Source organism: Antrostomus carolinensis, unplaced genomic scaffold (genome assembly GCF_000700745.2).
Source record: "Antrostomus carolinensis isolate BGI_N321 unplaced genomic scaffold, ASM70074v2 scaffold27504, whole genome shotgun sequence".
In the NCBI taxonomy this organism is placed as follows: Eukaryota; Metazoa; Chordata; class Aves; order Caprimulgiformes; family Caprimulgidae; genus Antrostomus; species Antrostomus carolinensis.
This window is the reverse complement of record NW_010313246.1, coordinates 25,870-37,582: the sequence shown is the minus strand read 5'-3', so window position 1 is coordinate 37,582 and position 11,713 is coordinate 25,870. Positions and strand designations below refer to the sequence as shown.

At 47.0% G+C, this 11,713-nt stretch overlaps 1 protein-coding gene across 2 annotated transcripts; it reads left to right on the top strand.

Annotated features, from left to right (window-relative positions):
- Positions 1-3,352: 3,352 nt before the first annotated feature.
- Positions 3,353-8,741, top strand: CSRP2 (cysteine and glycine rich protein 2). Of its 2 annotated transcripts, none has more exons than XM_010167301.1 (5): positions 3,353-3,483; positions 5,441-5,609; positions 6,621-6,753; positions 7,720-7,813; positions 8,419-8,741. In XM_010167301.1, exons 1-5 carry the CDS (start codon positions 3,372-3,374, stop codon positions 8,493-8,495), a joined length of 585 nt encoding a protein of 194 aa, XP_010165603.1. In that variant the 5' UTR covers positions 3,353-3,371; the 3' UTR covers positions 8,496-8,741. The 2 variants fall into 2 exon arrangements, with proteins under 2 accessions (XP_010165603.1, XP_010165604.1); XM_010167302.1 differs by having other exon boundaries at positions 6,621-6,735; positions 8,419-8,495.
- Positions 8,742-11,713: the final 2,972 nt, after the last annotated feature.

The window sequence follows — 11,713 nt, the reverse complement described above, 5'->3', positions numbered from 1 at the left end:
GGCTTGTCTGCATTTCGGAGAATGCTAGCGGGGTAACGTGCTCCCCTCCTGACCGGGTACAAGCCTTGTAGGAGTCAGGGTTTCCTTATTAGAGGAAAGTAGCTGCCAACAGACCTGCAATCGGGAATCAAAACTGTTGGTACTGGTAGTGAGATTATCTAATGTTTAATTAGTGCTCTCAAACTCCCCGAAGGCCTGCCTGAACTAGCCAAAAAGTCTTGAGGGAGGAGGGAAGGCTTAATGCAGGGTTGGAAGTCTGAACCTGCTGCCTGTGGAGCTCCTAAAGGAGACCTGGGCAGGGTGAAGCTCCGGGGTGGCGCTGGGAGAGCAGCTGGTGGGCAGGAGCACAGGGGTGTGCCCTGTCCTACTCGCGGGGAGCTTCTTCAAGTCACCAGCCCTTTTCTCCTGAGGTCCCTTCTGGGCACCGCTGCCTCAGAGTGGCCCTTGCTGGTGGGTAGTCAAAGAAATATTGCCGTTCTTCCCATGTGAGCTGTCATGGGAACATTATGGGGAGGATAAGTGGAAATATCTTCTGTGGAAGGGAAAAAGGTCACCTTGAAGTACTGACTTCAATTACTTTTTGCTTTTTGTTTAATGAATTCCCAGAGCCCTTATCAGAAGATTTGAGTCAGCTAATGGTTGCCAGATCGTCTAATACTTCTAATCCAGGTCCTCAGCTCTAGTGTTTATGAAAACTAAATAATTGTTTGCTAACAAAATGATTAAAATAACTTAGACTCGTGTAAATGTACAAAAGAACATGACCGTGGGGACGCTGAGAGGAAAAGACAGAAGTAGTTCTTGTGCGAAATACCGTTTACATTTTGGAAAGCAAACAAAGTGCAAAGGAATCTCTTCTCCTTTTCTTTTTTTTTTTTCTTTTTTTTCCCCAATCCACGCATTCCTTTCCCAAAGCTTTGTGCAGCCTATATTCCCTTTAACTGAGGACACTCTTTGCCGTGATTGATGGCAGCTGCTGTGTGGTAGCATAGCCAAGCACTTGAATAAAAGAAATGGAATCTTAATTTTTAGACTCTACAGTTGTGCCAAAAATGACAAAGGCAAAGTGGGAAATGTCATAAAACTAATTTTATGAGCTCAGTCAGGGTCTCAGTGCTAAACCATGGAGTACTAATGGTGCTAATCCCATGGAAGTATTAAACAAAGGGATATCTCAGTAATTAGTGTCAGTGTACAAATGGTACTGCTCAGCTACTCCGAGGAAATTTCCTAAGCCTTTGCTCAGGAATGTACCTAAGATGCCTCAATTCAGGTTAATAAACTAATCTTACTTTCCCACATGACATGAATGGCTGACTGCTTGGCTCGGACAAAGGTCTTGTAACAGCTACTTGGCAGCGTGTCTGACTTGGGAACCGCACAACCTTCCCTGCATCCCTAAAACTGCCCAGCTCCTGGTCAGGCTGCTTGGGCAGGAGGCTTGTTTTCGCAGGGTCACTTAATTCAGGCTTAGGTAAAACTGCTGCTCTGAGATGGGATTTGTGAGTCCATTCTAGCTTGCCCGGGGAGCATGAGGCAGAGCCAGGCTCCCACAAGAACCCTCACTCTGCACCGGGGTTTCTCCCTCGCATTGGTGAGGGCACTGTAGAAGAAGGGGATCTTGAAGCAAAGTGCTCCTCTTTGCCTCCCTGCATCACAGTAGCACTTCCAGTTCCTCTCTGTTAGGCAGGGGGCAACTGGAGATGGGTAGTCCTCTGCTCCTGGCTCATAGGGATGAGCAGCAAAGCTGCCTGAAGGCAGCAGGCCATGGGTGTTGTGTGGGGATGCTGTCCTGTGTCTCTTCTCCTTGTCTAGCTGATGCAGGAGAGCTTCGAAGGGTAACTGGAGGTGGGTTGTGCCAAGTCAGAAGCTCCCAATAAATTCCTTCCATCCCCAATAGCTGACCCGTTCCACAGTGCTGCATGGGGAGCCGGCTGGGAGGGAATGGTGCTGCTGGTGGGGTAGGGTGGCAGGAGGTGACCTCTGGGCTTCCTGCTGGGCAAACGCATGGTCCTCACCAAGAAACCCTGTCTGAAACAAGGGTCAGTAGGGAGCAGGGGGGTGTTGGGGCCTGAGCAGCTCCACTGGGTTAGGCTCACTGAATCGGTAACCCTCTCTGTCTGCTGTTGGCCTCCATGCTTACGAGAGGTGGTCTTCTGGTGGTGAGCTTCAGGGGAGCAAACCAGCATTAACCAGTGCCCATTGGTCAAGGGCAGTTCAGCAATGACTAGGAGATGAGCCTTCAACAAACTATGTTAACCCTTGGTGAAGACAGAAGGAGAAAAGCCCCAGAAAAGCCAAAGGTAGTGGGCAGCGCTTTGCTTTGGTGCTTTAACCCAGGGTGGTTAATGGGAGGAGCTCCCAGTCAAGATGGGTGGGAGCTGGTGGTGGTGGTGGCATGAGGGCAGGGGAGCTGGGGAGGGGGCAGCTCATCTTGAGACGGGATAGTTGCTGCTTCTGGCTCAATGTAGGAGACTGTTCCCAAGGCTGTAGTTTGACATGATGGGTGATGGTGCCTCCCCTGTCCCCCCCCACCAGCCTTCTGAGTGTCCATTGCAAGTAATGCATGAGAGGGACTTTAAAGCAGCTGTGGCCCCTTGACCAGTTTGGTTTGGTTCATATACCTGTTTGGTAAAGGTGCATTTCATGTAGTAGTGGTGGAGTCTCTGTGAAATAATCCCCATTAAACTTCTTTGAAGTGCAGGCATGATCTCAAAGGAATTCAGGATGTCCCTACAGCCTTAAGAAGTGGTTCTCCAGTGGGGTGAACTTTGGCTTGTACTGTGTCCCAGATGATAGGTCCTGCAGTAAAACAAAATGCCATTGTTGGCACAATTGGTTTGCTTCCACCAGACGAGAGGCCCAGCGTTAATGAAGCATAGAAACTGAAATTATATCCATCTGGGGGGGCATTCGCTCAAGGTACAGTAAAGCCCTTGTGCATGAAACTGTAATTTGTGCATATCCAATTTATGTAATTTTTCAAAACACTGGGCAGGGACAGGAGGACGTGTCTTGTGAAGACTGCCTCTATTTTTCTTGCTGATCAGCAGCAGCAGCCCCTGTTCCTCTTGCCAGTCCATCTGCTTTTACAAATAACCGTAGAGAGCCTGCCTAAGCTTTTAAGTCTGGTCTGGGATCTGAACGGCTGAGAAGTTGTTCTGATCACAAAAATGTCTCACGCAGTGGCAGGTCATGTTTTTAAACAGTTGGCAAAATTGCAGGCTTGTGCTCTGATACACAAACTTCACAGACCTGGTTTAAAGGAGCCTGTAACCCCAACTGTCCTTGAGCCGAGGTGATGGAGGACACCATGATTAACAAACCTCTCCCCTTCTCTCCTCCTGCCTGGCTGGGCGTGCAGAGCCATCATGCCCAACTGGGGAGGCGGCAACAAATGCGGCGCCTGCGGCCGCACCGTCTACCACGCTGAGGAGGTGCAGTGCGATGGGAGGAGCTTCCACCGGTGCTGCTTCCTCTGCAGTAAGTATTCCCCTCCCGCTCCCCTACAAAAACCTCTTCTGGCCTAGCTGGGGGGGTCACAACAGCAAGGTGCTGGTCCGCAGGAGACGTCACAGGCTCAGCTGGCACCCGTGACACACAGGTGACAGCAAGAGCCAGAGATGGCTTTGTCCATCACGGGTAGGGCATCCTGCTTCCCTGTGTGCTTCCTGGGCCTGGTGGTGCCAAAGGGAGAGCTTGTCTCCTGGAGAGATATTATTCTGCCTGTCCCGTGTGGGATGGATAGGATGCCCCTCCCAAAGCAGAGCACTTAGTACCCAGCCACACCCCCCAGCCTTCTCCTGAGGAGTCAAAAGGATCTTTAGGATGGAAACCCAGCTTAAGTGTTGCTCTTGCAGAGGAGGAAGCCCAGTGGCTTTCTTTTTGCCCTGTTTGCACTGATCTGAGCTCAGCTGAACTTCTCCCAGTGGTCCTGGGGCCAGCAGCAGCTGAAAAAACAGTGGTCAAACCCCTGCCCTGAAGTCCCGTGCAGACTGGGACACCAGCGTGCCTGAGCACAGCAGAGCTGTCAGTACTTTAGCATGGCCAAAAGCCTAGACTTTCTTGGCACGGGGGCCTGTGGTTTATTTCAGATGAAAGGAGTCCAAGGCATTATTTTCCAGTCCAACCAACAAGCCCAGCGAGGCATTGAAAATTGCTTTCTCTGCTGAAAAGGCTTTTGCGTAGATGAGGGGAACAAAGGGTCTCTGTGAATCGGAGGCTCCTGTTTTGCCAACAAAGAGCCTGTCTGTCTGAATCGGAGAATTTTACCTTATTGCAAACCTGAGGTATTGGTTTGACCTGCTTGCTGGTGTTTAATACCTATGGGCAGAGCTAGGCTTTAGCCCTCTTCATCTAAGCCACAGTTAAAAGTGGCTCTCAAGCCAGTTTGCTGTTAGTCTGCAGCGTAACATCAGCACGCTGTGCTGGTGTGTGAGCTTCGGCGCACTTACACTCCTTTCCCTTAGCTCTACAGCAGTCACAAAAAGAGATTAGATGTCTCGGCTGCCTCATTTTCAGCCTTTTATGGGAGTTTCTATTAAAAGAAACCTGGAACTTACAGTCAAACAATGGCTCTAGTGTGTCTGAGTATTTGCTTTTCCTTAGTGCATAGTTCTACTGGGGTTAAAGTCTGTAGACTTAGCAAACATGCATTAGTTGATTTACTTATTGGATATCTGTGTCTTATAAAAAGAACCTTGGAGCTAATGAATGCCATAAGCAAAGGTCGCCCTATATTTTGAAGACCTTAAAATTCTTCTTAAACAAAAAAGTCAAGGCTTTTTTTTTTTTCTTTTCCATAAATTCTTTATCACAGGCACAATGCTGTTGCAGACAGAAAGATCACGCCAGTTGGGACACAAAAGAAGGTTTAAGAAGGAAATAGTTCTGCCTTCTACTGTAACCTTGAGCAGGGTGCTTGCATTGTGCTGAAGGACAATGTAAGAATGCCAGGAAAGTACAGCCCCTCCAGTGACAGTTGTGAAACGGTCCCAGCTCTACCCCAAACCAGTACTGAGGGAGAGGAAAAACCTTCAAGGTTTTTTTGACCAACCCCACCCTGGCCAAAAGGGCAGGACAGGGGCTCTTCTGCACCGATAGACTTTCACTTCATGCTGTATGGCATCTGTCAGGGGAAACTGCTGACTGTGCTATCTGGGTTTCTGAGCAGCTTCATTCATCAAACCACAGTGAATTTCCAGGCTTTAAATGTCACGGTCATGAAGAAGTGGGAGGGAATATGGCCCTTTATAGGGCTAAGCATAATTCACTAATTCAAACGACAACCTGCCCCCTCTAATCTCTGGCGGTCTCACAGCCTAATAGGAAGAACTGTGGACAAGGAAACCCATAACATCACTTCTCACTTGAGTTTTAGCTTACTACATGTGCTGATGGAAATGGTCCCTTAAGGCAATTTAACTTCTTTTTCCTCCAGTGGTCTGCCGGAAAAACTTGGACAGCACAACTGTAGCGATTCATGATGCTGAAGTTTACTGCAAGTCTTGCTATGGAAAAAAGTATGGGCCGAAAGGTTACGGATATGGCCAGGGGGCAGGCACGCTGAACATGGACAGGGGAGAGAGGTTGGGCATCAAGCCTGAGAGGTGAGTGAACTGAGATGAGGGTGCGTGACCCTTGTCCTTCAGTACTGTTTTCAGAGGAGTCCCTCAGGCTGGATTTTGTTTAGTTTGTGTTGTCTGGAATAGAAATGCTGCAAAATATCCTGGTATAACCAAACGCAGGGCGCGTAGCCTGCAGTGCACAAAGCTTCCCCTGGTGACTGTGCGAGTAGGCACCATCCGAGCAGGAGTTAGTGCAGGTAAAGATGCACTAACCCAATGCGTGAGCCATAGGGGACTGGATTACAAAGGTGCTGATGGCTCTGCACGAGACCACAGAGGTGACTGGATCTTGAGTTGTTCTTCTAAATAAGCTGCACATGCAAATATTCAGCAGATTCTGTCAGGGATGGATTTGGAGAGCTGAGAATCTGGGGCTACAAGAAGAATGAATTTTTAAGTGGCAGATGAAGAACCATTTGTGCTTAATTATAGCCAAAACCAAAAGGCCTATTAAATAGTAAACTTTCTTAGTCTGATTAAATTCTTGCTGTAAAGCAAAGCATGTGGAAAGAAGCTGAGGTATGCCTTGCAACTTGCTTCATGCAAGCTCCCAAATTATTGCTTGATGTTTATATGATGTATGCTCTCCAGCTGGCTTCAGTGATCAGTTCAGGTTCCAGATTATGAGCAGTGGACAGGAATTTAACAGAATTATTTGTAGTTTACTATCTGATAAATCCATGTCCTGATAGAGTATTCAGCACTTTAGAGAAGTCAAAAGCTGAAGGCTCCTCAGAAAACTAGCCTTTACAGTAGCTTCTTACTATCCTTTGAAGCATGGCTTTTCTCCTCGGTTTTTTGTTCCGTAGTTTTTTGGGTTTGTTTCCCCTATCAAGTGTAATCAGAGAGCTTTGCTGGTAACTAACCTCTCCAGCTTTGCAAAAGTACTGTATGCTGTGCTCTGTGTTGGATTCTGTTCTGTTAGTATTGTTAAGAAGAGCAAGAGGTCATTTAGTAAAAGAGTGAAGACAACAAATGTCCCTTTTCTTTCAGCACGCCCTCTCCCCACCGACCCACAACAAATCCAAACACTTCAAAGTTCGCCCAGAAGTTTGTCGGGGCAGAGAAATGCTCTAGGTGTGGTGATTCTGTTTATGCGGCAGAGAAAGTAATAGGAGCTGGAAAGGTAAGGAAGCATGTGCTGTTTTGCATCTGCTATGTGGACATTGATGTGAGCCAGGTATGTTATGTAGGTTCCAGGAGGGAACCAACTGTGGGGCAGGGTTACCTTAAAATTGCATTTCTCAACATTGGAAATAGTAAAATCAATCTAGCCTTCAGCTTCATTAAACAAAAAGCACTTGAAATGCAGGGTGATGAGCGCTCCCCTTGGGTTTCAGAGGTGAAGCTTCAATATTGTCTCATGCCAGAGGCATGAAGCAGACTACAGGAGTGCTCTCCCTGTGGAGGAGGGAACAGTGTTCTAGTGTGCAGCTTACAGAATCATAGAATGGTTTGGGTTGGAAGGGACCTTAAAGACCATCTAGTTCCAACCCCCCTGCCATGAGCAGGGACACCCCCCACTAGACCAGGTTGCTCAAAGCCTCATCCAACCTGGCCTTAAACACTTCCAGGGAGGGGGCATCCACAGCTTCTCTGGGCAACCTGTTCCAGTGTTTCACCACCCTCACAGTAATGAATTTTTTCACAATATTTAATCTACATCTACTCTCTTCCAGTTTATAACCATTGCCCCTTGTTCTATCACTACCTGCCCTTGATTATGATGCAGGTTGAATGTTTTGGCAGAAGGGGGAATGTTGTCTGAAAATACTGTGTAAAACTGTGTGTCAGTCTACCAGCTATCTGACTCACTCTGGAGAGGCAAGATCTGTTCTGAATTGATTAGAGTAAGCCCAAACCTTTCAAAACGCTGCCCTGAGCAGGCTGCTATCTATCTGGAATCCAGGGCTTTGGGCCTCTCACAGAATTGCAGATGCCCTTGTCCACTACTGGTGCGCTTGAACTAGTTTTTATTGCACCAGTCACCTATAGACAATACTGATGCAAGCTTCTCTAATGCATTTTTTACAAACAACTCGGGCATTCTGTATATTTAAATTATCTTTCTGTGTTGTTGTTTTTTCCCTAGCCATGGCACAAAAACTGCTTCCGATGCGCCAAGTGTGGAAAAAGCCTAGAATCTACAACCCTAACTGAAAAAGAGGGAGAAATCTATTGTAAAGGTGAGGAAAGAAACAAAGATCATTTGTTTATGGTTCAAGGTAACGTGTTACAAGGACAGACACTGAATTTATTCCTGGTCTAAGAAACTTTCAGGCTTCTGTCAAGATGGAAGTGTTCTATAAATCATAGGAATAAAGCTGATAAATAAATATTACTGAAGCTGCTGGTGTAGCTTATGTCTGCATCAAGCAAAACATTACAGACCGAGTAATGCAGCAGCAGCCTATGCCCTCTGCCTGGTTCAGAGAGCAGAGCAGAGCAAACAAACAAGTTAGCTGCCACCTTGCCATGCCTTCTTGCGTGGCATCGTGGACATAAACTTGATCCACATAGTGGCTTGGTGACAGCATATGCCCATCTAGCTGCAGAACTGGTGTATGAATCGCGCTCACAGAGTAGGCTGGGAGCTATGCTGACCAAACAGCCAGAGCTCTTGGGTTCAGTCATGGCAGTTACGCAGCTTAGCAAGATGTTTTTAAGCATCGCTTCTGATTGGGGTGTTGTGGTGACTAACGGGAGGTGGCTGAGGGGCTTAGCCTGGGGAGTGCTGTTCCTAATTGACAAGCCAGAAGCCTCAGCTACTGGATGTTCATTTTTCTCACAGGTTGTTACGCAAAGAACTTTGGCCCCAAGGGATTTGGGTATGGCCAGGGAGCGGGCGCCCTTGTTCATGCCCAGTGAGGGGGCACGGCTCAAAACCCCTTACAGCTCTGCTGAGATCCTCCTACAAGAAGAACGTTCCCTAAATGTTATTAACTACTGTGAAACAGACAATAGTTACTGTAGTGCTGGGGACATACATTCAGCAGATGACTTTTTTTTCTTTTTTAAAACCACTGCCTTTTTCCTTGCTTTGTGTATCACACAGTAACACTTTTAATACTGAGTATTGATTCAATAAAGCTTTGCTTGTTGATACATCCTAAACCCAAGTGTTACACACTTTGTCAGCAATAAAAAGTAAGGGGAGCAGTGGTGGGGTACTTGGGCTGTGCAGGGGTGGAGATGTGATGATAAGCTTGGTGCAGACCTTCGCTGAAAGCCCAATGTGACTGCAAGCTGGACATATGGAGTACTGGCTGTGGCCTTCCGAGGTGAATGGCTGTCATCCCATACCACACCACTCTACACAGGGGCAAGGCAACAGAAGTAGTAAATCTTAAATCTACTGCTCTGTGCAGTGACACAGCTCTGAAAGTGATAGATTAGAAGTAGCTGTGTGCCTAAATGGCTGGCTGTCTCTGCCATAGAGTCTCATGTCAATGGAAAACCTTTTTCACTGCAGTAGTTTGTGGGATTGCACCTGCTTTGGTATTGAGGTGCTATTACGCACAGGACTTACTGTGCAGAAGGAGTACTCCACCATGACAGCTACAGTTTAATGCCATCCCTGCTCAGCAGTTGACCAAGCTCTGGCCTGTCACATCAAACTTAGGCTTCAGAGCTGCTTTGGACCTTTTCTCAGTAATGCTACGATCCTTAGTTCCCTGAACATGGTGGAGGGTTTCAGCCTCTTGAGGACAGCATCTGACAAAGGTAGCTGCAGCACAACAACAGAGCAGAATAAAATTCTGGCTTTAAACACTGGTAGAAAATGTGACTTGAACTCAAGTTGATGGGCAAGGAGGAATGGCAGTTAAACACATCCAATGCAGTGTAGATCTACTCCATGCAAACGCACCAGCTGGGTAAAAGCCCGGGTAGTCAGCAGCCTTGACTCTGCTAATGTAACTCTTAGCAGCAGTTCCTAAACATCTATGATTAGGAGACAATTACTTTTGTGTTAGCCAGATCTTGAGTGGAAGAGGTTGGCTTCTTTTAGGGGCTGGAGCAGCTCCCAACACAAGCCTGCAAGGCCTGTGCTGATAGCATCTGAAATTGCACTTCTTGTGAAGCACATGGGAGTCACCTCCTCAACAGGAGACCCAGGACCAGCCCACCACACAAGCATTATGTGAGAATGAGATACCGAAGCGTACAACTGTGACGCAAAAATCAGTTTGTGGCAAGGTGCCCTATTTTTATGCAAGTAGCCAGTGTTTAGTATGAGCAGCTTTGCAATTTTTACTGTGGGGTTTTTTTTTGTTGTTTTTGTTTTGGTTTGGTATTTTTAAAATCCAGTCCTAAGTTTCTTGAGCACATGAAGCAGACCTTCATGGGTGTGCCCAGGCTCCTCTGCCAAGCTCCTTTTGCAAAGCTTATGGCTTGCTCTTGCCTACAGTAACAAGAAGGCACATGAGATCTGGGCATTGACACCTCCTAAAAGCACAAACCGTAGCTCAGGGGAGCATGCCTGAGCTCCAGCAGGTAACAAGTGGTTGTAGGAATGTCCTTCCATCCTTTCCAGTGAAGGGCATGGTACTGCACAGCAAGGGCTTCACTAGAGGCTGACCACATCTGTGGGGCGGCACGAGCTCTGTCCTGGTGGCTACAACCCACATAGTGGTCTGGGGTGGCGGAGGGAGGTTCTGTTTGACCTCTCCTAGCACCCAACAGAAGTCATTTAAAAGAAAAGATGGTATCTGAAACTCTGGCTGGTTTGGGAAGCAGGCTGATACCTTGGGGTGAGGGGGTAACCCTTCATGGAGACACATTTGAGACTTGGAATGCTACAGTAAAATAGTAAGCAAGTGCGTCAGCACAGTCTAAGGCAGAGTTTCAATCAACATCTACAACTGCGGTCTGAGGTACTGAAGCAGCGCAAGCCAAAAGCCTGATTAGAAAAATATGTACTAGTCAAAATAATACACAAAGAGCATTTTGTACGAGTTACAAAGGAACAATGTGGATATGAGGAAGAACAGACAGCCAGCTCAGAATGTGAGCCAAGAGCTTGTACAGTTCACAGAGAGGGAAAGACTACAACTGAGAAAGACAACAGTAAGGCAGAAGCAGCATGTTTGGGGTGGGAGTGAGACAGCAAGCAACAATATAGCCCAGGAAACCTGGGCAGAAACCTTTGGTCCTGTTATTCATCCTGATGATCCCAATACTCTTCTGAACTCCCCGCCCCCCAGAAAAAAACAAAACAAAAACAACCCTACTTTTCTCCTTTGCCAGCCTAATGCTTGTGCAGGAAGCGTTGATCCCCTCCAACTCTCCCAACCTGAGCGAGGACAGCTCTAACTTCAAAGCAGTATCCTGGCCCCAGCAGCCAAGGACATTAAAACAATGACAGTATCCCCTTTCCATAGCCTTGTTACCTGATGGAAGGGCTTCCTCTTCTCAGGAGCAGCATTATAAAATGCTGAAAGGCACTGTTTGATAGACATAAACCAAAATAATGCTCTTGGCACACTACTGAGCAGATGAAACTGCTCCCCATTAGTTGATAGTAGCTACTGTAGTGGATCTAGACGTGCCAGGTTAGCAGAGTTGGCAGGTGCAATTCATGCTGACAAAAACAGGCATCTAACACATTGTGCATTTGCTTACAAAAAAGATCTTTCAATTCTTAGAAAAATGAACTGTAGAAGTGATCTCCAGATCATGAAGTCAAAGTACTTTTGAGAACCAGTCTCTCCTGGAATTACGGCTCTTAACTGAGACTAACTCAAAGCATTACTGCAGCCCGGACTGAGTGTTTATTCATCAGTGCTTTGCTGCAGCTGAAAAGTTGACAGTAATCAAGTGAAAGCACTTCAGTGTAGGGTACTCATTTCTCTTGACAGGTATATTGTCTTTATGGTTACGAGTTTTCATTTTTGCTTCATTTCTTTGTTTTTCTGTCATTAAATGCTGGGATGCAGAGCAGCGTGGAGCTGTGAGTTATCGCTGTGATTCCCTCCAGGAAATGAAAAGAAAGCCCTTGATTTTTAGTGGTGCAAGTAACTTCCGATCACTTCTACAGTTCAGCCCTTGGCCAGCAGCCAACACAGCCGTTCCCCCATCCCCTCCAC

What these genes read in the sequence shown, in the direction of transcription:
- CSRP2 (XM_010167301.1), top strand. Translation starts at nt 3,372, where the DNA reads ATGCCCAACTGGGGAGGCGGCAACAAATGCGGCGCCTGCGGCCGCACC. An exon ending in CCGGTGCTGCTTCCTCTGCA is followed by an intron (nt 3,484 to 5,440) that starts GTAAGTATTCCC and finishes TTTTTCCTCCAG; the next exon opens with TGGTCTGCCGGAAAAACTTG. An exon ending in GGGAGAAATCTATTGTAAAG is followed by an intron (nt 7,814 to 8,418) that starts GTGAGGAAAGAA and finishes TTTTTCTCACAG; the next exon opens with GTTGTTACGCAAAGAACTTT.